This window comes from Haliotis rufescens, unplaced genomic scaffold (genome assembly GCF_023055435.1).
Source record: "Haliotis rufescens isolate VD_foot unplaced genomic scaffold, xgHalRufe1.0.p SCAF_25, whole genome shotgun sequence".
In the NCBI taxonomy this organism is placed as follows: Eukaryota; Metazoa; Mollusca; class Gastropoda; order Lepetellida; family Haliotidae; genus Haliotis; species Haliotis rufescens.
This window is the reverse complement of record NW_025963946.1, coordinates 8,609,375-8,637,124: the sequence shown is the minus strand read 5'-3', so window position 1 is coordinate 8,637,124 and position 27,750 is coordinate 8,609,375. Positions and strand designations below refer to the sequence as shown.

At 37.5% G+C, this 27,750-nt stretch overlaps 2 protein-coding genes across 3 annotated transcripts; both read right to left on the bottom strand.

Annotated features, from left to right (window-relative positions):
- Positions 1 to 9: 9 nt before the first annotated feature.
- On the bottom strand, positions 10 to 13,481 carry LOC124141374 (multimerin-2-like). Of its 2 annotated transcripts, XM_048402337.1 has the most exons (3): positions 13,038 to 13,481; positions 12,530 to 12,716; positions 10 to 499 (listed from the first exon to the last, which is right to left on the bottom strand). In XM_048402337.1, the coding sequence occupies exons 1-3, from the start codon at positions 13,428 to 13,430 to the stop codon at positions 90 to 92; spliced, it is 990 nt and encodes a 329-aa protein (XP_048258294.1). In that variant the 5' UTR covers positions 13,431 to 13,481; the 3' UTR covers positions 10 to 89. The 2 variants fall into 2 exon arrangements, with proteins under 2 accessions (XP_048258294.1, XP_048258293.1); XM_048402336.1 differs by having other exon boundaries at positions 12,530 to 13,481.
- An 8,512-nt stretch (positions 13,482 to 21,993) lies between these two features.
- Positions 21,994 to 23,191, bottom strand: LOC125383595. The gene is made up of 2 exons (XM_048402176.1): positions 22,748 to 23,191; positions 21,994 to 22,426 (listed from the first exon to the last, which is right to left on the bottom strand). The coding sequence occupies exons 1-2, from the start codon at positions 23,138 to 23,140 to the stop codon at positions 22,166 to 22,168; spliced, it is 654 nt and encodes a 217-aa protein (XP_048258133.1). The 5' UTR covers positions 23,141 to 23,191; the 3' UTR covers positions 21,994 to 22,165.
- Between the last annotated feature and the right edge of the window lie 4,559 nt (positions 23,192 to 27,750).

Here is a 27,750-nt window from a genome sequence, read left to right as displayed (position 1 = left end):
GAGCCTGTATGAGGTACTGAATGTATCGGTTATAGTTTAATGTAAAGGTATATTATGCTACATTCAACCTATGTGTTCGTTCACAGCTTTTATTTGTCAGCTGACAGCATGACCCCACCAAAGTATGAGGAGCCATTTTCTCCAGCGATTAAACTTGGGAAACTTATCTCCACCCACACTTCCTCCCCCTTGTTAAGATGGTTGACAGTTACAGCAGAGGCATCAACGTTACCAACTGTCGAGTGTGTTTCTACCCTCCCGGCTGCCACGTTCACTCCTGACTTCATGATGCGGACGTACATATTACTGTATATACCACTCATTTCCAGCTGTGTCCAGAACATGTAGGTTCCAGAGACTGGTGCAGTGAACTTGCTCGTCTTGTTGTTGTACGCAGAGCCGGCGTTGTAGTCGACATCAAGGAAAGTCAGGGGAGTGCCAGAAGGTGAAAAGATAGGTTGGGATTGCGCTTGGAATGCCACATTTCTGTTGTTCGATGCTAAATGAAAGCAAAGAAATGGTGACTAAATATAAAAAGACAACAACCCATTCTGAATAACATATAAGGTCAGTGTAACAAATGTTATTTTTGGATAAAACTTTCTTAGTAAAGTACTGATTCTTGTACTTTACTAAGAAAGTGTTGTTACATTTGACCACTTTGTAAATGGCAGTGGGTATTTATAAAAGATCAATACAATCTTTATCCAGAAACAAGAGTTAAAAGTGACTTGAGGTAAAATTGGGCTAAAAGTCGCGTTCATTGTTGCATTGTCATAGCGTACAAGATCTCGCGCGCGCGTGTGTGTGAAAGTGTGTGTGTATGTGGGTCTGTATGTGTATGTGTGTGTGAATCTGTGTCTGTATGTCTGCTTGTACTCCTGTAATCGGCTTTGTTATCTGAAAGCACATAATCCAACACAGGCTACAGGTGCGAGTCTTTTTGCCGGTAGAATAGTGTGGCTTATGACAACCTGTAATCAAACAATAACAGCTTAAAACCACAGTGCAGCTGTTTTATACAAATACATGTTCATACAATGCAACTATCCATTGCGTTATACATACGTCTATATTAAGTACACGAACATCTATGGTATAACGAGTATGGTGCTGACAAACCTCGAAACATAATCACCCGTGAAGATACTGGTTAGAATTGATCTTCAGCAGCCCCTGCTTGTCGTAAGAGGCGACTAACGGGATCGGGTGGACAGGCTCGCTGACTTGCTGGATGCATGTCATCGTATCCCAAATGCGCAGATCGATGTTCATGTAATCACTGGGTTTTAATGACCGCTTCAATTTCAATGAAGTATAACCACCTGACCCAAAAATTGTAAATTATGGGATTTAAATTAATTTACGAAAAAGGCAAAGGATAGGTATGGTAAAGTAGGATGAGGAGAAGGTAAATACATGTATGTACTAGTAAGTAAAGAGGATACACTTTTAAAACACATTTTATGTTAAACTATGAAATGAAACACGTGGTTAACAAAGGTACGTAAAAGAACTGTAAATATGTGTTAAGAGTATAGCATATGAGGAGGTAAAATGAAATCATGTATCATAGGGCTGCAACAATACACCTAAGTCACGAAACGATACGTATCTCGATACTTACATCACGATTCGATACGTATCTCGATACGCTACGATACATATTGTGACAAGAGAAGACAAGAGATAAATGAATATAACTTAGTTTATTAAAATGAAAAATTAAATGAAAGTGAATGAATGTTCATGAGTCATAAAATATATACTGTAATGAGTAATTTAACTTAATAAATCATCTGCCATTTCCATGTAATGGCTAGCAAACACAAAAGTAACAGTCCTACATATTTGTGAGTTGTGAGTTAGTAAATACTAAATGTACCAGTGTCCAGTAACTAATGATTTGCCATTTTCATGTATAAAGGCAAAAAACAATTAAAAACAACTATAGCAACAGCCATGTTATGCAACATTTGAAAGGTCTAATCCTAGTGTTAATAAATATGAAAGTTATGTTTATCACATTATTTAAATAATGCATTGACAACTTAATTAAGTTCGTTGTAAATTATAAAAATGTGAGCTAACACATTCATAACGTCCAAATTAAGGACCAAAGAAGCGAAAATCTGACGATTTTGGGCAAATATAAGATTTAAAAAGATCTATACTTATCATTTCTTTATATTTTCATTATTTACGTAAGTGAAAAATTATTTTAAAAAGAATTATGAATAGTATCTGTTTTCACTCATTTCCGGATAACAGCGGCTGTCCGCTCAGTAACATGAAGAGATACCTCCGTTTTCGAAAGCTTCGTATGAATAACACGTTCGTCGAAGAAAGCTTGTTTGTTCATCTACACGCTCGTAACATTGCCTGGAGTCTTTTCGTTGCTATAACATCAGATTTCATTGGATAACAAATTGTTTCTAACGACGCTTTCTTGCCGAAATCTGATACAAGGTTCATGATTGGTCAAATTTGAGCACGTGACTTGAGGCAGGCAATCAAATTACAAATCCTCGTGTACGATGAATTTCAGATTTTTACGAAATATTTTGGTTAAATTGTGTTATTCTGAACGTTTTAAGCAAAATATTTCGCGATCTATATTAAAAATATGGAGCTTCGTGGATGTATCATTTTAGGTTACAAGCTGTGACAAAGATTTTTCATGCATATATTTTGGCATTGAACATCGTGTCCGAGCCGAGAATTAGAGGCGACGAAAGCCGAGATGTCATTTGACTTACATTAAACGCGATCGCATGAAAAGATGGAAATAATTACTTAGCTGTAAGTTTGACCACTTTGAGATATATTTTTGTTGATTTTATTTATCACTTTGTATAACATATTTAAAGATTTGCTTGAAACGTCTTTGTTTTGCTCTTTGACATGTTCGATATGCACCCGTTGCCGAAGTGTGAGTCCGATAATTATATTTTCAATGACATTGCGGGAAATAGTGAATAACTTTTTAATCTATCGATAAAAAATGATAAATTGAAATAGAATACGTATTTCAGACATTGTGAGATGTGATAGATTTAATAAATGAATGGTATGACAGGTAGGTTCTTAAAACTATATACTATTTTGACGTGACTATTTTCAACTTGTTGTGATGTACGGAGTGCCAGCGCGTTTGTCGATTGGAGTTCCATGTTTTCTACCACCTGCTTATGTGTGAGAAGCTGGACCATAGATGACGTATTTTTAATTAAACTATCCGCCTCCCTCTTTACATCATAAACAGTAGAGTTTACCAGACTAAGCTGTTTGTGCAACATCTTGACATCCGACTGAACTGCACTTACCTGTGCTGTGTTAAGTTTGACTTCGTGGCTGATTGAATCCAAGACTGTTAGGTTTACTTGAGTATTAGCATTACTATTACCCCGTTTCATGTCATTCACCTCTGCTTTCAACACAGCGAGGTCATTAGATGACACCCGCAGTTCCGTCTTCAGGGACACCACTTCATCTTTCAGAGAAGAAATCTCAGCAGCTGCCTGTGCCTTGTTGGACTGTAGATCTGATTGTAGTTGCACAGTGGTTGTCTGAAGGCCGGTCACAGTCTGCTCGAGGAGGGTGACGTGGCTTAGAAGGCTTGAAAGGTCTGTACTACCGTCCGGTTTTGTCATAGGCAGAATCAGTCCAGAGAGAGACCCACTCAGTAATATACAGAGAAAGAAAACGGCCACATACATTATGCGTGTATGATGGCTGACGAAGTCACTTTGAAAACTTCTATACGCCTCTCTTCATTTATCTATAGTAGTGGGTCATGTGAACAGTGCATCTGCAACTGTTCGAGATGACATGTAAAACATGATAATCCAATTCATGATTAGATTACCTGGGATCAGGTGACAGCAAGCAATCTAAAGGCCGCAACAAGCGAATGCATCAGTCATGTCTATGACCCCACGAGGAACCGGGAAAGAATGTGTTCCACAGCACCATTCCTGTGTTGTCGTCTGCGGTTATGTACACATATAATACTGTCCTCACGAATAGTATAACAATAGTTTTATTGCTTGCAAACAGATAATATTTATGATATTTATGTTCTGTGCAGTGTACAGTGTTTTGCATCATGGTAGAAAATCTTTGTCTGTTGTAAATAAATTTGTCCGTTGTGTAAGAAGGATGAAGTCGTGTTGTCAATATCTGTTCTATGTGGTTGCATTGGGATAGCCAAGTGGTAACAGTGTTGGTTCGCACGGAAAAGGTTCTATTCCAGTATGGGTGCAATGTGACGAGCCAAGTCTTGGTGTCCCCCGCTATGATACGGGTTGAATACGGGAAAAGCGGCGTAATGTTCACACATCCATCCCACTATGGTACCCAGACTTTGGATATACTTGGAAACAAAGCCTTAGACCTTGCCGCTTTGGTAAAACTCACTGGCCCTGGTATGGTTTAAATGCAGGAGACCAACCACAGGTTTCAAAACACAATAACATTTGCTGGTATGTGACTTACAATTGATTTGGTGACCGCCTCGCCGGGGACACATGTTGTATGTTGAAGCAAGCGTAAAAGTTCTGGTGTCTCCCGCCGAGATATTGCAAAAGGTGGCATTAAATAATATCCATACGTACATATCCACAGCCAGGTTTCCTGTGTACATTTAGCCCAAAACACCCACCCACCAACATTACGTACTTTTCACTGACTAGTGCTCTCAATGGACGTTCATCAGCACAATATTGTGTACAATTGTGTTTAAGCAGGCCTTCACAGATGGTATACCCCGTCACCAAAAGGAGATGGGGTGTTTAATAGGAGATGGCCATCTGGTCAAACAGCTGATTAGCATGACAAATGTATTGTCAAATGTACTTTTCTCATGAACTTGGGAGGATCTTCATAGAACAATATGTACAGTTCATGTTCAAGAGAGTTATGTCCCCTTAATTCTCTTATCACAACTCGCAACTTTCCGTAATTTACAAGGTGTTCTGGACACTTCAGGCTTTCCTTCCAAATCAAGATGACTCGCCGTGATAAATTCTGTATACCGAGTTTGTCTTTTGTTAAATTGAAAATTTTAAGAAGTTGTTAAATTTGATTATGTCTATTTAACCATCTCTCATTCCTGCAACAGTTTGTGAAAAGTAATCTGTGCCGGGTAAGTCTTTTTGTAAAAATAAACTGACGTCCAAAAGAAACTTTACCAGAGTTTGAAATCACTCTTGCTAAAAAAACAACAAAACACACATGCATGAAGTAAAGTGTATTGAGAAGATCAATATATCAACATAATCAACTCTGAAAATGACAGTTTCTTTTGGACGTCAGTTTATATGGGTTCAATGAAGATTGAGGTAAGAAATGAATTTGCAACTACATGACAACTACCATGTTTGAAATGTTATAAATGTGTGCCTAATTTTTTTTAAATTTATTTTTCAAAGATAAGATGTCTGAGATACCCATTGGTTGGTTGGTTGGTTGGTTGGTTGGTTGGTTTGTTGTTTAACACCGCGCTCAGCAATATTCCACCTATATGACGGCGGTCTGTAAATAATCGAGTCTGGACCAGACAATCCAGTGATTCATATCATGAGCATCGATCTACGCAATTGGGATCGATGACATGTATCAACCAAATCAGCGATCGCGAGCCTGACCACCCGATCCTGTTATGCGCCTTTTACGACAAACATAATCGCCTTTTAGGGCAAGTATAGGTTGCTGAAGACCTATTCTACACCTATCTTCACGGGTAAGATACCCATCAGTAGTTGTGGTTTATGTTATTTTTCTTTTTTAAACAGTTTTAAATCAAAACATTATTAAAAATAATAAAATATAATATCCTTAACTTAATCTATTTTCCACTGAAAATGTAGCATATGATAAAATCCACTGAGAGGTATAGCTTCTTTTGCTCCTCAGTTTAAACACTTAAAAACGTTAATCCGTCTAAACTCAGATGGAAATGCTATTGAAACTAGAATTCGATCCCACGACCTACAGGTTTCAGGAACTACAACAGTAAAATAGCCTTAACTACAACAGTAAAATAGCCTTAACTACAACAGTAAAATAGCCTTAACTACAACAGTAAAATAGCCTTAACTACAACAGTAAAATAGCCTCAACTACGTGTGAATTTCATCACCTGTCATCCTCGACAAGATAAGCATTTCCCAACTTGGACACTAATTTAACCATAGTTTGTGAAAGTCTGTCAAATGTCACAATGTGAAAAATCATAGATTATCTGTTCTGGGTTCAATAGACTGCTCTCACAGGTCTTTGTTCAGAGAAGATATTTCAGCTACGTGTCTGCTTGTACTCCTGTAATCGGCTTTGTTATCTGAAAGCACATAATCCAACACAGGCTACAGGTGCGAGTCTTTTTGCCGGTAGAATAGTGTGGCTTATGACAACCTGTAATCAAACAATAACAGCATAAAACCACAGTGCAGCTGTTTTATACAAATACATGTTCATACAATGCAACTATCCATTGCGTTATACATACGTCTATATTAAGTACACGAACATCTATGGTATAACGAGTATGGTGCTGACAAACCTCGAAACATAATCACCCGTGAAGATACTGGTTAGAATTGATCTTCAGCAGCCCATGCTTGTCGTAAGAGGCGACTAACGGGATCGGGTGGTCAGGCTCGCTGACTTGCTGGATGCATGTCATCGTATCCAAAATGCGCAGATCGATGTTCATGTAAATCACTGGGTTTTAATGACCGCTTCAATTTCAATGAAGTATAACCACCTGACCCAAAAATTGTAAATTATGGGATTTAAATTAATTTACGAAAAAGGCAAAGGATAGGTATGGTAAAGTAGGATGAGGAGAAGGTAAATACATGTATGTACTAGTAAGTAAAGAGGATACACTTTTAAAACACATTTTATGTTAAACTATGAAATGAAACACGTGGTTAACAAAGGTACGTAAAAGAACTGTAAATATGTGTTAAGAGTATAGCATATGAGGAGGTAAAATGAAATCATGTATCATAGGGCTGCAACAATACACCTAAGTCACGAAACGATACGTATCTCGATACTTACATCACGATTCGATACGTATCTCGATACGCTACGATACATATTGTGACAAGAGAAGACAAGAGATAAATGAATATAACTTAGTTTATTAAAATGAAAAATTAAATGAAAGTGAATGAATGTTCATGAGTCATAAAATATATACTGTAATCAGTAATTTAACTTAATAAATCATCTGCCATTTCCATGTAATGGCTAGCAAACACAAAAGTATCAGTCCTACATATTTGTGAGTTGTGAGTTAGTAAATACTAAATGTACCAGTGTCCAGTAACTAATGATTTGCCATTTTCATGTATAAAGGCAAAAAACAATTAAAAACAACTATAGCAACAGCCATGTTATGCAACATTTGAAAGGTCTAATCCTAGTGTTAATAAATATGAAAGTTATGTTTATCACATTATTTAAATAATGCATTGACAACTTAATTAAGTTCGTTGTAAATTATAAAAATGTGAGCTAACACATTCATAACGTCCAAATTAAGGACCAAAGAAGCGAAAATCTGACGATTTTGGGCAAATATAAGATTTAAAAAGATCTATACTTATCATTTCTTTATATTTTCATTATTTACGTAAGTGAAAAATTATTTTAAAAAGAATTATGAATAGTATCTGTTTTCACTCATTTCCGGATAACAGCGGCTGTCCGCTCAGTAACATGAAGAGATACCTCCGTTTTCGAAAGCTTCGTATGAATAACACGTTCGTCGAAGAAAGCTTGTTTGTTCATCTACACGCTCGTAACATTGCCTGGAGTCTTTTCGTTGCTATAACATCAGATTTCATTGGATAACAAATTGTTTCTAACGACGCTTTCTTGCCGAAATCTGATACAAGGTTCATGATTGGTCAAATTTGAGCACGTGACTTGAGGCAGGCAATCAAATTACAAATCCTCGTGTACGATGAATTTCAGATTTTTACGAAATATTTTGGTTAAATTGTGTTATTCTGAACGTTTTAAGCAAAATATTTCGCGATCTATATTAAAAATATGGAGCTTCGTGGATGTATCATTTTAGGTTACAAGCTGTGACAAAGATTTTTCATGCATATATTTTGGCATTGAACATTGTGTCCGAGCCGAGAATTAGAGGCGACGAAAGCCGAGATGTCATTTGACTTACATTAAACGCGATCGCATGAAAAGATGGAAATAATTACTTAGCTGTAAGTTTGACCACTTTGAGATATATTTTTGTTGATTTTATTTATCACTTTGTATAACATATTTAAAGATTTGCTTGAAACGTCTTTGTTTTGCTCTTTGACATGTTCGATATGCACCCGTTGCCGAAGTGTGAGTCCGATAATTATATTTTCAATGACATTGCGGGAAATAGTGAATAACTTTTTAATCTATCGATAAAAAATGATAAATTGAAATAGAATACGTATTTCAGACATTGTGAGATGTGATAGATTTAATAAATGAATGGTATGACAGGTAGGTTCTTAAAACTATATACTATTTTGACGTGACTACGGCTTGGCCGGTTAACCGGCCTACGGACCCCAGGGACTCGATACTTCTTGGCCGTTTTACTCGCCTACGGCGTTGAAAGAGTTAAAACACATTTAAAACGTATTTGTGATAAAAGTTTATTACAAAAAACAAGACGTACATATACACGTCTTTGAAAAAAACGTATGGTGAAAAATCGAGATACAGCACCTCACAAATCGCACACCGTATCGTATGGAGTGAATCGCGATGCATCGGTGTCCCGGGATATCGTTTCAGCCCTAATATTGTATCATATAAAGCCTAAAAAGTAACGACAACCGGGCAAAAGCGGCTAGTTGTGGCAATGTTGTGGTAGCCCGAACATGGGGCGGATTGACCTTGGCTTAGTTGAGCTTTGGATAAGTTAGTTCTCTGGATGAGGTGTAATTTAGTTCCGTCGTAAAAGACAATCCGCGCTTAGAATTTCGATCCCGAAAAGTGTGTTCTGTTCTATCTTGTATTTGGGGTAGTGAGTAAATAAAGGATTAAAATACTCGGTAGTTTTACAGTGTGAGCAGTTTATGTAGGTGAGTTAGGTAAAGGTCTTGTTGTTTGTGTTAAAAAAACTTTTTTGATGTTTCTTTGCTTGTGTGTTCCTATTAAGAATTGAACGTCAGATTGGATGGGTTCATTGAAGTGTGAACGATTTAAAAGCGCTGGTTAAACTGTGTGAACCTCCGAGCTTCAATGAACCCATCCAAAATGACGTTCAATTCTTATAATTTCATACTTTGTAGTTTACAGGTCTCGCCGAATAATATCGTAACAATGTTTGCTTAAATTTGAAGTCCTCTGTTTTCGCCAAAGAACATTGCATTAATGGTATTATGTCGGTATTTGCCGGCTCTCAGTCACATACTTTTCCCCCACTCATACTCAGTTACGCAAAGAAAAATAGTTCTTTGAATATATACAACATAATCTAGAAATATCAAATCTTAAAAATAGGCTACAGGAAAGTGAACAAAAATATAAACATAACCTCGATGCACCGAGGCGATGTCAACCTTCAAGCGCGGATTTATATATGACGTCGAGTTTGTAAAGAGGTGCATTTCGAGTCGAACGGGAGCATGAGGATGAAATTTATTCTAACTGCTGTTGAAAATGAAGTTTATGCAGCAGTTATGGAAAACACCCCGACGCGTGAACTCTCTCATTACCTTAGCAAATTGGGAATATCACCGATTTATAAATGTGTTGCTTGTGTTTAGATAATCGCAAACCCATTCGGACGATGCGGAATGGACTGGTGGGGATTGAACGGAGTGCTCTGAAACTTGTGTGTTTTGTGTTAATTTTCAACGTCAGGGTGTGTTGTATTTGGAGTTTTGGATTTGTCGTGTGAGCTGTACTGCTTTGCTTAGCTGGTGTTTCTTGTCGCATGAGATGGACCTACGGTATGACCTGATGCCAGCTTCATTTCTGTGCCCCGTCATTCCTCATGTGCTGCCGCTTCTCGGCCTAGAACGCATGGAGTATGCCGGCCAACAATAGTTATTCCGTCTACGAATATTTTCTCGTCTCAGATGACCAATCGGTAAAACGGGTAGGCAAGTTCTTATTGTGTTTTTTAAAAATTCAAGTTTCTTTCCTTACCTTTCATGTTTTATGGTTTCTCAAAACATGATATATTTTCCCCCGATACGATAGTGAATCGGGTTTTAGTTTGGGATTGATCAGGAGCAGTCGCTTTGATCTACGTCAGCTGCCACAACTGAGCAGGGTACAACATTGTTTTCACTGGTGTTAGATTCCTGTCATTTCCGAAAACAAGGCATCAAAGTCAGTATCGCTCTAAAAATCCATTTCGTTCACCTTAGTAATTTTACAGAATTCATTTTCTTCACGTGCGTTATTAGTATTGAAAGATCGCCATTCCATATCCACATCACCGTCAGGACAATCCATTTTGTTTCATATAGCAGCTAGACGACATTAAACACCAGAACCAAAGCATTTATATTTAAATCATAGGAAATGTTACAAGACAAGGCAAAAATACTAAATTAATTATATCCCTGATAAATGCAGGGATTAAAAAGAAAATAGAAAAACAAGTTGATTGTAAACACCGATCGAGAATTCGGGGAAACCCCGGAAAGTAGTTACGGCAAATGTTCACACGATCAATTTCACACAAAAAAAAAAAAAAAATCACATCGTGTGAACTTTTCAGTCCATTCACAGGAGTGTGAACTCCAAATATCAGATCACGTGACTACCCATTCAGCCAATCAGCATGAAAGAAACAGTGTAAACTTTAAAGTATGAACTTATTAGATTATGTATTGTTTATATTGTGCCCAAGCCCATGAATTAAGGTTAATTTGATTTTGCTTATGGTGGATAGAGGTAGAACCTCAACGTTTAAGTGAGTTGTTGAATGAGATACCAGTTCTTGTACCCAGGGCTATTTTTTTTCCGTTTAGATTAGGTTGTTAGCGTTTCGAACCTGAGCTTCGAAGTCAAATTTGGCTTGTGTAAAAGTTTTATACACTCTTCAAAAAACGAAACGCACAGGTGGTATGTAGTTTATTGAACCTGACTACACAGAAAATCCGGTATATAAATGGATATATGTTATTGGAAAATGTTCGTGGCCTGATATTCGACAAACGGTGCGTCAAAACGGAGCCATTGTCGATTTGCAATGTCTTAAACGGCATTGTTTTCACACTTGATCAAAAATGTCAGGGAGGAAAACAGTAAAGCAAAATGCACGTGCACGTTATGGGATTCGTAACTCGTGGTAGTGGCTATACAAAGGCAACCATAAGCATCCCACTAAACAGCATTCACATGTTCAACTTGACATCATGGCTGACTGAATCCAACACTGTCAGGGACACATGCACCCAAACAAGGAACCTTCTGCTTCCAATCCTCCTCCGACGGTGTTCTGTTGGGCTTCAGTTGGAGGTGGAATGCATTCGAATTTGAACAGTTGACATTCCGACCGCTATACCCTTCCAAACTTGCATTGTATACAGTAATTTATGAAGTTTCACGTGTGGTGTAACAGTTACTTTTCTGTATTGGCATGGCTAAGTTTTAATGATTCCAATAATCACATATGGGTTTATTTTTGTAGGAATATAACTTGCATTTGGGTAAATATTTGTAAAACAATTGACTTAGTTATTAATCACCATCAAGATTGATGTAAAAAAAATTCGTTGTTTTACTATCATTATGTGTAGTTAGTTGTGGGGCTGGACAAAGATTTTCTTTGTTTGCACTGTTGTCAATATTTACCTTGACGTAACCTTGACACTTCGACCATACTGAAAACTGTTTTTTTATGGCCTTTTCGTAAAAAAAAGTAAAGCAATTTGGTACATGTGTAGTTATTATATAGCTTAACATATATGTTCCGTTTGTTTTCACCTTGTTTGACCATGCTCTTATATTCTCACACAATGCATATTTGCTTGAGTAAACTGTTTCTCATCTAAAATTGCCAAACTGAGGAAGTTTGGCTTATATGTTTCTCCTTACAACGACATACATTTTTTTCAATTCGTTAGATCTTAGTCTTCGTTTTAAGTATGTATGCAGAAAATATCGGATTATCATTGGTGACAGTAGCTTTTGTTCTTTGTCTGCCTTTGGTTTTGAAACTGTTGACTACATATCCAGGTGATCTTTCAGTCTTAAGTAAAATATTGTGTCCATATCGGCCTTAACAATATGGCTCCAAACCTCATCTTATCTTATCTTAACGAATCCTTATTATTCCCAAATGAATTTGTTTGAGAACTTTTAAATGCATATGAGATATATTAACTATTATCTTCTACTTATCCTTCTTGATCTTGAATGCATAAGTTCTCACCTAAACGTCAAATATATTAGTATAAAATAAAGCAGTATCAAATACTGTTAGCCTCCAAACAGTGCACATAAAAACATTGAATGTCCAACAATATGCTAAGCAAAAACTTACCAAGTGTCGTCACCAACTGCTTATTGTCCAGAGCTTGTTTTCGTACAACGGCCAAGTCAGCTTTCAAAGTCGCGACTTCTGAGATTGTCAGACTGATATTATTCTTTGCCGTGTGAACATCTGCCGACACCAACTGTACATCTTGTGAGACTTGTGTCAGTGAGTGCTTGTTGTCCAGGGATTGTTTCTGTACAACGGACAGATCATTTCTCAAAGTTGTGACTTCAGTGCTCGTCACGTTTAGATTCTTCTGTGTCATATGCAGACCTGCAGAAGTTGTATTCATGTCTAGCTCCAGCCTTTCAACTTGTTGTGATGTACGGAGTGCCAGCGCGTTTGTCGATTGGAGTTCCATGTTTTCTACCACCTGCTTATGTGTGAGAAGCTGGACCATAGATGACGTATTTTTAATTAAACTATCCGCCTCCCTCTTTACATCATAAACAGTAGAGTTTACCAGACTAAGCTGTTTGTGCAACATCTTGACATCCGACTGAACTGCACTTACCTGTGCTGTGTTAAGTTTGACTTCGTGGCTGATTGAATCCAAGACTGTTAGGTTTACTTGAGTATTAGCATTACTATTACCCCGTTTCATGTCATTCACCTCTGCTTTCAACACAGCGAGGTCATTAGATGACACCCGCAGTTCCGTCTTCAGGGACACCACTTCATCTTTCAGAGAAGAAATCTCAGCAGCTGCCTGTGCCTTGTTGGACTGTAGATCTGATTGTAGTTGCACAGTGGTTGTCTGAAGGCCGGTCACAGTCTGCTCGAGGAGGGTGACGTGGCTTAGAAGGCTTGAAAGGTCTGTACTACCGTCCGGTTTTGTCATAGGCAGAATCAGTCCAGAGAGAGACCCACTCAGTAATATACAGAGAAAGAAAACGGCCACATACATTATGCGTGTATGATGGCTGACGAAGTCACTTTGAAAACTTCTATACGCCTCTCTTCATTTATCTATAGTAGTGGGTCATGTGAACAGTGCATCTGCAACTGTTCGAGATGACATGTAAAACATGATAATCCAATTCATGATTAGATTACCTGGGATCAGGTGACAGCAAGCAATCTAAAGGCCGCAACAAGCGAATGCATCAGTCATGTCTATGACCCCACGAGGAACCGGGAAAGAATGTGTTCCACAGCACCATTCCTGTGTTGTCGTCTGCGGTTATGTACACATATAATACTGTCCTCACGAATAGTATAACAATAGTTTTATTGCTTGCAAACAGATAATATTTATGATATTTATGTTCTGTGCAGTGTACAGTGTTTTGCATCATGGTAGAAAATCTTTGTCTGTTGTAAATAAATTTGTCCGTTGTGTAAGAAGGATGAAGTCGTGTTGTCAATATCTGTTCTATGTGGTTGCATTGGGATAGCCAAGTGGTAACAGTGTTGGTTCGCACGGAAAAGGTTCTATTCCAGTATGGGTGCAATGTGACGAGCCAAGTCTTGGTGTCCCCCGCTATGATACGGGTTGAATACGGGAAAAGCGGCGTAATGTTCACACATCCATCCCACTATGGTACCCAGACTTTGGATATACTTGGAAACAAAGCCTTAGACCTTGCCGCTTTGGTAAAACTCACTGGCCCTGGTATGGTTTAAATGCAGGAGACCAACCACAGGTTTCAAAACACAATAACATTTGCTGGTATGTGACTTACAATTGATTTGGTGACCGCCTCGCCGGGGACACATGTTGTATGTTGAAGCAAGCGTAAAAGTTCTGGTGTCTCCCGCCGAGATATTGCAAAAGGTGGCATTAAATAATATCCATACGTACATATCCACAGCCAGGTTTCCTGTGTACATTTAGCCCAAAACACCCACCCACCAACATTACGTACTTTTCACTGACTAGTGCTCTCAATGGACGTTCATCAGCATAATATTGTGTACAATTGTGTTTAAGCAGGCCTTCACAGATGGTATACCCCGTCACCAAAAGGAGATGGGGTGTTTAATAGGAGATGGCCATCTGGTCAAACAGCTGATTAGCATGACAAATGTATTGTCAAATGTACTTTTCTCATGAACTTGGGAGGATCTTCATAGAACAATATGTACAGTTCATGTTCAAGAGAGTTATGTCCCCTTAATTCTCTTATCACAACTCGCAACTTTCCGTAATTTACAAGGTGTTCTGGACACTTCAGGCTTTCCTTCCAAATCAAGATGACTCGCCGTGATAAATTCTGTATACCGAGTTTGTCTTTTGTTAAATTGAAAATTTTAAGAAGTTGTTAAATTTGATTATGTCTATTTAACCATCTCTCATTCCTGCAACAGTTTGTGAAAAGTAATCTGTGCCGGGTAAGTCTTTTTGTAAAAATAAACTGACGTCCAAAAGAAACTTTACCAGAGTTTGAAATCACTCTTGCTAAAAAAACAACAAAACACACATGCATGAAGTAAAGTGTATTGAGAAGATCAATATATCAACATAATCAACTCTGAAAATGACAGTTTCTTTTGGACGTCAGTTTATATGGGTTCAATGAAGATTGAGGTAAGAAATGAATTTGCAACTACATGACAACTACCATGTTTGAAATGTTATAAATGTGTGCCTAATTTTTTTTAAATTTATTTTTCAAAGATAAGATGTCTGAGATACCCATTGGTTGGTTGGTTGGTTGGTTGGTTGGTTGGTTTGTTGTTTAACACCGCGCTCAGCAATATTCCACCTATATGACGGCGGTCTGTAAATAATCGAGTCTGGACCAGACAATCCAGTGATTCATATCATGAGCATCGATCTACGCAATTGGGATCGATGACATGTATCAACCAAATCAGCGATCGCGAGCCTGACCACCCGATCCTGTTATGCGCCTTTTACGACAAACATAATCGCCTTTTAGGGCAAGTATAGGTTGCTGAAGACCTATTCTACACCTATCTTCACGGGTAAGATACCCATCAGTAGTTGTGGTTTATGTTATTTTTCTTTTTTAAACAGTTTTAAATCAAAACATTATTAAAAATAATAAAATATAATATCCTTAACTTAATCTATTTTCCACTGAAAATGTAGCATATGATAAAATCCACTGAGAGGTATAGCTTCTTTTGCTCCTCAGTTTAAACACTTAAAAACGTTAATCCGTCTAAACTCAGATGGAAATGCTATTGAAACTAGAATTCGATCCCACGACCTACAGGTTTCAGGAACTACAACAGTAAAATAGCCTTAACTACAACAGTAAAATAGCCTTAACTACAACAGTAAAATAGCCTTAACTACAACAGTAAAATAGCCTTAACTACAACAGTAAAATAGCCTCAACTACGTGTGAATTTCATCACCTGTCATCCTCGACAAGATAAGCATTTCCCAACTTGGACACTAATTTAACCATAGTTTGTGAAAGTCTGTCAAATGTCACAATGTGAAAAATCATAGATTATCTGTTCTGGGTTCAATAGACTGCTCTCACAGGTCTTTGTTCAGAGAAGATATTTCAGCTACGTGTCTGCTTGTACTCCTGTAATCGGCTTTGTTATCTGAAAGCACATAATCCAACACAGGCTACAGGTGCGAGTCTTTTTGCCGGTAGAATAGTGTGGCTTATGACAACCTGTAATCAAACAATAACAGCATAAAACCACAGTGCAGCTGTTTTATACAAATACATGTTCATACAATGCAACTATCCATTGCGTTATACATACGTCTATATTAAGTACACGAACATCTATGGTATAACGAGTATGGTGCTGACAAACCTCGAAACATAATCACCCGTGAAGATACTGGTTAGAATTGATCTTCAGCAGCCCATGCTTGTCGTAAGAGGCGACTAACGGGATCGGGTGGTCAGGCTCGCTGACTTGCTGGATGCATGTCATCGTATCCAAAATGCGCAGATCGATGTTCATGTAAATCACTGGGTTTTAATGACCGCTTCAATTTCAATGAAGTATAACCACCTGACCCAAAAATTGTAAATTATGGGATTTAAATTAATTTACGAAAAAGGCAAAGGATAGGTATGGTAAAGTAGGATGAGGAGAAGGTAAATACATGTATGTACTAGTAAGTAAAGAGGATACACTTTTAAAACACATTTTATGTTAAACTATGAAATGAAACACGTGGTTAACAAAGGTACGTAAAAGAACTGTAAATATGTGTTAAGAGTATAGCATATGAGGAGGTAAAATGAAATCATGTATCATAGGGCTGCAACAATACACCTAAGTCACGAAACGATACGTATCTCGATACTTACATCACGATTCGATACGTATCTCGATACGCTACGATACATATTGTGACAAGAGAAGACAAGAGATAAATGAATATAACTTAGTTTATTAAAATGAAAAATTAAATGAAAGTGAATGAATGTTCATGAGTCATAAAATATATACTGTAATCAGTAATTTAACTTAATAAATCATCTGCCATTTCCATGTAATGGCTAGCAAACACAAAAGTATCAGTCCTACATATTTGTGAGTTGTGAGTTAGTAAATACTAAATGTACCAGTGTCCAGTAACTAATGATTTGCCATTTTCATGTATAAAGGCAAAAAACAATTAAAAACAATTATAGCAACAGCCATGTTATGCAACATTTGAAAGGTCTAATCCTAGTGTTAATAAATATGAAAGTTATGTTTTTCACATTATTTAAATAATGCATTGACAACTTAATTAAGTTCGTTGTAAATTATAAAAATGTGAGCTAACACATTCATAACGTCCAAATTGAGGACCAAAGAAGCGAAAATTTGACGATTTTGGGCAAATATAAGATTTCAAAAGATCTATACTTATCATTTCTTTTTATTTTCATTATTTACGTAAGTGAAAAATTATTTTAAAAAGAATTATGAATAGTATCTGTTTTCACCCATTTCCGGATAACAGCGGCTGTCCGCTCAGTAACATGAAGAGATACCTCCGTTTTCGAAAGCTTCGTATGAATAACACGTTCGTCGAAGAAAGCTTGTTTGTTCATCTACACGCTCGTAACATTGCCTGGAGTCTTTTCGTTGCTATAACATCAGATTTCATTGGATAACAAATTGTTTCTAACGACGCTTTCTTGCCGAAATCTGATACAAGGTTCATGATTGGTCAAATTTGAGCACGTGACTTGAGGCAGGCAATCAAATTACAAATCCTCGTGTACGATGAATTTCAGATTTTTACGAAATATTTTGGTTAAATCGTGTTATTCTGAACGTTTTAAGCAAACTATTTCGCGATCTATATTAAAAATATGGAGCTTCGTGGATGTATCATTTTAGGTTACAAGCTGTGACAAAGATTTTTCATGCATATATTTTGGCATTGAACATCGTGTCCGAGCCGAGAATTCGAGGCGACGAAAGCCGAGATGTCATTTGACTTACATTAAACGCGATCGCATGAAAAGATGGAAATAATTACTTAGCTGTAAGTTTGACCACTTTGAGATATATTTTTATTGATTTTATTTATCACTTTGTATAACATTTAAAGATTTGCTTGAAACGTCTTTGTTTTGCTCTTTGACATGTTCGATGTGCACCCGTTGTCGAAGTGTGAGTCCGATAATTATATTTTCAATGACATTGCGGGAAATAGTGAATAACTTTTTAATCTATCGATAAAAAATGATAAATTGAAATAGAATACGTATTTCAGACATTGTGAGATGTGATAGATTTAATAAATCAATGGTATGACAGGTAGGTTCTTAAAACTATATACTATTTTGACGTGACTAAAGCTTGGCCGGTTAACCGGCCTACGGACCCTAGGGACTCGATACTTCTTGGCCGTTTTACCGGCCTACGGCGTTGAAAGAGTTAAAACACATTTAAAACGTATCTGTGATAAAAGTTTATTACAAAAAACAAGACTTACATATACACGTCTTTGAAAAAAACGTATGGAGAAAAATCGAGATACAGCACCTCACAAATCGCACACCGTATCGTATGGAGTGAATCGCGATGCATCGGTGTCCCGGAATATCGTTTCAGCCCTAATATTGTATCATATAAAGCCTAAAAAGTAACGACAACCGGGCAAAAGCGGCTGGTTGTGGCAATGTTGTGGTAGCCCGAACATGGGGCGGATTGACCTTGGCTTAGTTGAGCTTTGGATAAGTTAGTTCTCTGGATGAGATGTAATTTAGTTCCGTCGTAAAAGACAATCCGCGCTTAGAATTTCGATCCCGAAAAGTGTGTTCTGTTCTATCTTGTATTTGGGGTAGTGAGTAAATAAAGGATTAAAATACTCGGTAGTTTTACAGTGTGAGCAGTTTATGTAGGTGAGTTAGGTAAAGGTCTTGTTGTTTGTGTTAAAAAAACTTTTTTGATGTTTCTTTGCTTGTGTGTTCCTATTTAAGAATTGAACGTCAGATTGGATGGGTTCATTGAAGTGTGAACGATTTAAAAGCGCTGGTTAAACTGTGTGAACCTCCGAGCTTCAATGAACCCATCCAAAATGACGTTCAATTCTTATAATTTCATACTTTGTAGTTTACAGGTCTCGCCGAATAATATCGTAACAATGTTTGCTTAAATTTGAAGTCCTCTGTTTTCGCCAAAGAACATTGCATTAATGGTATTATGTCGGTATTTGCCGGCTCTCAGTCACATACTTTTCCCCCACTCATACTCAGTTACGCAAAGAAAAATAGTTCTTTGAATATATACAACATAATCTAGAAATATCAAATCTTAAAAATAGGCTACAGGAAAGTGAACAAAAATATAAACATAACCTCGATGCACCGAGGCGATGTCAACCTTCAAGCGCGGATTTATATATGACGTCGAGTTTGTAAAGAGGTGCATTTCGAGTCGAACGGGAGCATGAGGATGAAATTTATTCTAACTGCTGTTGAAAATGAAGTTTATGCAGCAGTTATGGAAAACACCCCGACGCGTGAACTCTCTCATTACCTTAGCAAATTGGGAATATCACCGATTTATAAATGTGTTGCTTGTGTTTAGATAATCGCAAACCAATTCGGACGATGCGGAATGGACTGGTGGGGATTGAACGGAGTGCTCTGAAACTTGTGTGTTTTGTGTTAATTTTCAACGTCAGGGTGTGTTGTATTTGGAGTTTTGGATTTGTCGTGTGAGCTGTACTGCTTTGCTTAGCTGGTGTTTCTTGTCGCATGAGATGGACCTACGGTATGACCTGATGCCAGCTTCATTTCTGTGCCCCGTCATTCCTCATGTGCTGCCGCTTCTCGGCCTAGAACGCATGGAGTATGCCGGCCAACAATAGTTATTCCGTCTACGAATATTTTCTCGTCTCAGATGACCAATCGGTAAAACGGGTAGGCAAGTTCTTATTGTGTTTTTTAAAAATTCAAGTTTCTTTCCTTACCTTTCATGTTTTATGGTTTCTCAAAACATGATATATTTTCCCCCGATACGATAGTGAATCGGGTTTTAGTTTGGGATTGATCAGGAGCAGTCGCTTTGATCTACGTCAGCTGCCACAACTGAGCAGGGTACAACATTGTTTTCACTGGTGTTAGATTCCTGTCATTTCCGAAAACAAGGCATCAAAGTCAGTATCGCTCTAAAAATCCATTTCGTTCACCTTAGTAATTTTACAGAATTCATTTTCTTCACGTGCGTTATTAGTATTGAAAGATCGCCATTCCATATCCACATCACCGTCAGGACAATCCATTTTGTTTCATATAGCAGCTAGACGACATTAAACACCAGAACCAAAGCATTTATATTTAAATCATAGGAAATGTTACAAGACAAGGCAAAAATACTAAATTAATTATATCCCTGATAAATGCAGGGATTAAAAAGAAAATAGAAAAACAAGTTGATTGTAAACACCGATCGAGAATTCGGGGAAACCCCGGAAAGTAGTTACGGCAAATGTTCACACGATCAATTTCACACAAAAAAACAAAAAAAATCACATCGTGTGAACTTTTCAGTCCATTCACAGGAGTGTGAACTCCAAATATCAGATCACGTGACTACCCATTCAGCCAATCAGCATGAAAGAAACAGTGTAAACTTTAAAGTATGAACTTATTAGATTATGTATTGTTTATATTGTGCCCAAGCCCATGAATTAAGGTTAATTTGATTTTGCTTATGGTGGATAGAGGTAGAACCTCAACGTTTAAGTGAGTTGTTGAATGAGATACCAGTTCTTGTACCCAGGGCTATTTTTTTTTCGTTTAGATTAGGTTGTTAGCGTTTCGAACCTGAGCTTCGAAGTCAAATTTGGCTTGTGTAAAAGTTTTATACACTCTTCAAAAAACGAAACGCACAGGTGGTATGTAGTTTATTGAACCTGACTACACAGAAAATCCGGTATATAAATGGATATATGTTATTGGAAAATGTTCGTGGCCTGATATTCGACAAACGGTGCGTCAAAACGGAGCCATTGTCGATTTGCAATGTCTTAAACGGCATTGTTTTCACACTTGATCAAAAATGTCAGGGAGGAAAACAGTAAAGCAAAATGCACGTGCACGTTATGGGATTCGTAACTCGTGGTAGTGGCTATACAAAGGCAACCATAAGCATCCCACTAAACAGCATTCACATGTTCAACTTGACATCATGGCTGACTGAATCCAACACTGTCAGGGACACATGCACCCAAACAAGGAACCTTCTGCTTCCAATCCTCCTCCGACGGTGTTCTGTTGGGCTTCAGTTGGAGGTGGAATGCATTCGAATTTGAACAGTTGACATTCCGACCGCTATACCCTTCCAAACTTGCATTGTATACAGTAATTTATGAAGTTTCACGTGTGGTGTAACAGTTACTTTTCTGTATTGGCATGGCTAAGTTTTAATGATTCCAATAATCACATATGGGTTTATTTTTGTAGGAATATAACTTGCATTTGGGTAAATATTTGTAAAACAATTGACTTAGTTATTAATCACCATCAAGATTGATGTAAAAAAAATTCGTTGTTTTACTATCATTATGTGTAGTTAGTTGTGGGGCTGGACAAAGATTTTCTTTGTTTGCACTGTTGTCAATATTTACCTTGACGTAACCTTGACACTTCGACCATACTGAAAACTGTTTTTTTATGGCCTTTTCGTAAAAAAAAGTAAAGCAATTTGGTACATGTGTAGTTATTATATAGCTTAACATATATGTTCCGTTTGTTTTCACCTTGTTTGACCATGCTCTTATATTCTCACAAAATGCATATTTGCTTGAGTAAACTGTTTCTCATCTAAAATTGCCAAACTGAGGAAGTTTGGCTTATATGTTTCTCCTTACAACGACATACATTTTTTTCAATTCGTTAGATCTTAGTCTTCGTTTTAAGTATGTATGCAGAAAATATCGGATTATCATTGGTGACAGTAGCTTTTGTTCTTTGTCTGCCTTTGGTTTTGAAACTGTTGACTACATATCCAGGTGATCTTTCAGTCTTAAGTAAAATATTGTGTCAATATCGGCCTTAACAATATGGCTCCAAACCTCATCTTATCTTATCTTAACGAATCCTTATTATTCCCAAATGAATTTGTTTGAGAACTTTTAAATGCATATGAGATATATTAACTATTATCTTCTACTTATCCTTCTTGATCTTGAATGCATAAGTTCTCACCTAAACGTCAAATATATTAGTATAAAATAAAGCAGTATCAAATACTGTTAGCCTCCAAACAGTGCACATAAAAACATTGAATGTCCAACAATATGCTAAGCAAAAACTTACCAAGTGTCGTCACCAACTGCTTATTGTCCAGAGCTTGTTTTCGTACAACGGCCAAGTCAGCTTTCAAAGTCGCGACTTCTGAGATTGTCAGACTGATATTATTCTTTGCCGTGTGAACATCTGCCGACACCAACTGTACATCTTGTGAGACTTGTGTCAGTGAGTGCTTGTTGTCCAGGGATTGTTTCTGTACAACGGACAGATCATTTCTCAAAGTTGTGACTTCAGTGCTCGTCACGTTTAGATTCTTCTGTGTCATATGCAGACCTGCAGAAGTTGTATTCATGTCTAGCTCCAGCCTTTCAACTTGTTGTGATGTACGGAGTGCCAGCGCGTTTGTCGATTGGAGTTCCATGTTTTCTACCACCTGCTTATGTGTGAGAAGCTGGACCATAGATGACGTATTTTTAATTAAACTATCCGCCTCCCTCTTTACATCATAAACAGTAGAGTTTACCAGACTAAGCTGTTTGTGCAACATCTTGACATCCGACTGAACTGCACTTACCTGTGCTGTGTTAAGTTTGACTTCGTGGCTGATTGAATCCAAGACTGTTAGGTTTACTTGAGTATTAGCATTACTATTACCCCGTTTCATGTCATTCACCTCTGCTTTCAACACAGCGAGGTCATTAGATGACACCCGCAGTTCCGTCTTCAGGGACACCACTTCATCTTTCAGAGAAGAAATCTCAGCAGCTGCCTGTGCCTTGTTGGACTGTAGATCTGATTGTAGTTGCACAGTGGTTGTCTGAAGGCCGGTCACAGTCTGCTCGAGGAGGGTGACGTGGCTTAGAAGGCTTGAAAGGTCTGTACTACCGTCCGGTTTTGTCATAGGCAGAATCAGTCCAGAGAGAGACCCACTCAGTAATATACAGAGAAAGAAAACGGCCACATACATTATGCGTGTATGATGGCTGACGAAGTCACTTTGAAAACTTCTATACGCCTCTCTTCATTTATCTATAGTAGTGGGTCATGTGAACAGTGCATCTGCAACTGTTCGAGATGACATGTAAAACATGATAATCCAATTCATGATTAGATTACCTGGGATCAGGTGACAGCAAGCAATCTAAAGGCCGCAACAAGCGAATGCATCAGTCATGTCTATGACCCCACGAGGAACCGGGAAAGAATGTGTTCCACAGCACCCCATTGATGGTAGTAGTAGGCGACCAAAGTGGGCGAGATGTTGTTGTCACTGGAAAACGTTCTAAAGCCAACACATTTTGCGTTTTGGTAATAAACGCAAGGATATCAGGACCTATTATTATTTTTAGACAAACCTCAAATCAAAGTTATCTTTTCAAACCACATCTAAGAAATGTTAAAGATACATGGTTAAATGTCCTTAATACACTAAAGGTCGTTTCAAATGCGAAATGACCAACACACTCTGCTCCATCTCAACAGAATATGGAATAGATCTAAACTTGATTATGACTGCTTCCACATGATCAACTCGTATTGATATATTTGATATCAAAAGACACTCGGGTGATATATATATATATATATATATATATATATATATATATCCACATATATATATATTTATATACACACACACACATATATATATATATCTCCACATATATATATATATTTATATATATACACACACATATATATATATATATATATGTGTGTGTGTGTGTGTGTGTATATATATATATATGGTTCAGCTCGCAAATCGTACATTCAACAGCTTCAATCCATTCACTATCGGAGTCTTAAAGTGTGGCCTGGGTGTATTCCAATCCATCTAATGCAGCATTTATCGCTGTTTTTAATCCTTTGTTAGCGAAGAAATATAACGCAATTCGAACACTTGGTATCCGTATTCAATCAAATACGCAAGGTGCAAATTTAAATTTTTCTTCAATTGCTGATTTCAAATAATCTGAAGTGCCACTGCGGCAGTCAATACAGACCGAAAACAATGCCGAATCAACGAAAATGGACATGGTTGATACTAATTCCTTATCATATCAACAACATATCATAAAAAATGTAACACTAATAAACTAGTTATACAAGCATATACATCGATGGATATAAAAATGGTGACAAAGTGTCTTACGATAACCTGATGGAATTTCCATTTTTTCAGCAGAGGCTAAAGGTGCCTTATTGGCCTTGCAACTTGTGACAAGAGAAGTTTCAAATTTCTTTCTGACAGATAATCATGCTTACATGAAATCAACAACTGTAAAATTGACCATCCCTTTTTAGTTGAAGTTTTGATGCCAAATAACCATTGTTTTAGTGTCATGCCTTAACTGATTAAAGTCACTTTGATGAAGTTAGAATACGAAGGTGTCACATTGGTGTCTTTACACTTATTCCTTTTTATTAAAGGGAGAGGACTCACCTTGCCTTATTTCTTGCCATTACCCTGTGTCTGCCAAAACCCTGTTCCTAGAATGTGTAGATTTTGCAATGATTCGTCAACGTTTTTATACTATTCAAACAATTGCTGATCTTTCTAATACCAGTTCTAACCACTAAATCTTAGCAATGTTGAAGGAAAATAAACTTAAAATTTAATATATTTTAAACGTCTGTTTCCTGTGGTAATAGACTGATGTTTTAGTGATCTTTAATTCTGCGTTTTTCAATATAAGACAACTAATCTTTTTTTCTTTCTTTGGGAGTTGGGGTGGCGGTGGGTTGTTGGCCTTCCAAGATTTGACATTGACTTGACCCGTGGTGTTTTGACTTTTCTTTACACATGTAATGGATAATATTTAACATATGCAGTATATCGCATTAATATAGTATTCACAACGAGTGAAATATACGGTGAACTGAACACCCTGACTATAAATAGACCGCAAGGTAGCGGTGTCTCAGTTTTGGACACCGACGAGTGTCGAGAGAAGCTTTTTGAAAACTGTACGTAAACAAGATCAGCAAAGACCGATAAACTTCGTATCAAATATCTTGGATACCACAATAACTCCATATCTAGATATAAGTCCATACATTTTCTGTAGTTTTATCCCAAAAAATCGAATCAGTCATGGTGAGCGGCGCTTATTTTGGTTGTGCTATATATAGCAAAGCACATGGTCATGTGTCATGTGACACATTCGATGCATTTGTGGTCAAAGTGTATTGTGGTTTATATATTTCTACGGCAGAACAGCAGCACAACATCAGTTTAGGTAAATGTAACAGTAACGATACATAAATACGAAATTGTTTAAAACTTTAATTATTACACAGACGTTTCAACTAGTGTTTAGGAAGAGGCCTTAATTGAAACACCAGAAGTTGAGCTAATATGTCTTAGCTTGACTACAATATATGAATATGTCAGGCGTATCAACATAACAATGCACAACTGATACAAAAGTAACGATATAAACTAGATGATTTGACTGACATTAGGCCTATCTGGATAATATTGTACTTACGATAAGTTTAATTATGGATGTCCTGTTCTTGCACATATTTTTCACACACAAAACTGAGTTTGATCATTTGATCCAGATGCATTTGTCCCATGTATTTTTTGTTCGGAGGATTTGGATACATTTCGCGCACAAGTTCCAAAACACATCCCGTTGTGTCCACATCAATCCTTCATCTGCTGCTACGTTTAATATCCGTTCAGATATTAGAAAGGCGTCATCTTGTTGACAGTCGGTATGTCATCTTGAAGTGTAACTTTTTCCACGATAAAGTCATCAATGTCATAAACGAAATGACTAAAGGCTCCTCTGATCATCTCGAACAACTCTTCCGTCAAATAAAGTGTCACACACAAATACATATTGAAAACAAGTGAACTTGCAAAGTACTTGCCAGTTGTAAGCAGCAATCCTATTCGGATGCGGTTACGGGGCGTGGTTGCCAGGAGATCGCGCGGTCTGCAAGGGGGCAAACAACAGTTTTGGAAAGTAATTAGAAGATATCCGCAGTGCAATCGAAAAATACCATGTACAGCATGTTTTTATAATAGCAGTCACGAAAACATTTCTTCAGTAATTTATTAATTCATCCCGAGGTGTTTTTAAAGAAATGTCATAAAATAACTTACTCTATTATTGAAAGACATTTTTTTTATAAATTTAATATTTTATTTCGTCCTCCTGCTCTCTAGTTAGTTAAGGTTTGAGAAACACATACACAAAATATTGATGGCCTTATGCTAATGATACGTGGCATGCCACAAAAGGAATCAACATGGAATCTGGGTCACTGGGACCCGCAAAGTTTCACGGATCGAGTGACTTTGGCATGAGGAGCTTTCGGACAAGTGTGAGTCTGCCCAAAACACATTGCTACTGGGCAATAAAGACATGTGACTGAAACGACAAAAACTTACGTTCACTTGAAAATATGTTTGACCATTATCAGGGTTTTCATGATCGTTGTTATCAAGATTCAAGATGTAGGCAAGACGAACACGACGAAAAAAACACAGTGTTGAAGTCACTGATTGCCATGTATATTGTGAGAAATGCTATTCATAAACTGCAAATATAGTCAATCATAGGATTACGTTTGGTGCCGTGATACATATTATGGTGAATGTTTAATAAACACTGCTGTTTTTCATCACTATAAACGTATTTCGTTCTAGTCCAGAATACAAGCACAGGAGGAGTAATTTGTGTTTTGGAATGGAATGAAAACATAAATCGTGGACATTTCCAAGTAACACTGTATGAAGATGTGTAGTTGACACATAGGTAGTTTTGAAACTAAAGACCTACGCGATTGTTCGAAAGCATTAGAATAGTTTGGTTGATATTTATTACAATTAAATATAACTTTACCTTGCGACCTTGTTGCCAAACGGCCCACGTGGGTGTGTGTTTAAATGTCGCCGCCCGTTTACGCACTTGGTTGGTTGGATTGTTGTTTAACGCCGCACTCAGCAATATTCCAGCTATTTGACGGCGGTCTGTAAATAATCGAGTCTGGACCAGACAATCCAGTGATTAATATCATGAGCATCGATCCACGCAATTGGGTTCGATGACATGCATCAACCGGAATCTTCACGGGTCACTTCCCAATGAAATTTGTGTTATCATGACGTCATTATGACTTGTCAGATCATCCGTATAAGCTCCGCCCACTGAGAGTGCGGTAGTGCCTACCGCAAATGCCGCTTTAAACAGTCTATGATGTTCAAGTACAAACTATCCAATTATGCGTACAAATATAATTATTTTAGTGAAGTTCATATAGATTTCTGGATATGTTGCATTTGTATGTTCCTGGAAAGTCCAGTCTGTGGTTAACTGTTGTTGCACCTCCTTCTTTTTCACAAATAATGGCCTTTATTTCATTTGAAAGTAAAGCGGGCTTTAGCGTTTAATAATGTACGATAGGATGGCGACAGAAATATGTTCAGTCTTTTTCCTATCCCTCCTAGCTTGTCGTGGGGCAACATGTTTTAAAACAGTTGAAAAATGTTCACTTCCACAGAGATGACCGTGGACGGACCATTCTCCGGAAACGCACGCTCCCAATGGACTGGCAATGTAG

What these genes read in the sequence shown, in the direction of transcription:
- LOC124141374 (XM_048402336.1), bottom strand. Translation starts at nt 13,430, where the DNA reads ATGTATGTGGCCGTTTTCTTTCTCTGTATATTACTGAGTGGGTCTCTC. An exon ending in GCAGTTGGTGACGACACTTG is followed by an intron (nt 500 to 12,529) that starts GTAAGTTTTTGC and finishes GCTTTCATTTAG; the next exon opens with CATCGAACAACAGAAATGTG.
- LOC125383595 (XM_048402176.1), bottom strand. Translation starts at nt 23,140, where the DNA reads ATGTATGTGGCCGTTTTCTTTCTCTGTATATTACTGAGTGGGTCTCTC. An exon ending in TCAAACTTAACACAGCACAG is followed by an intron (nt 22,427 to 22,747) that starts GTAAGTGCAGTT and finishes TCCGTTGTACAG; the next exon opens with AAACAATCCCTGGACAACAA.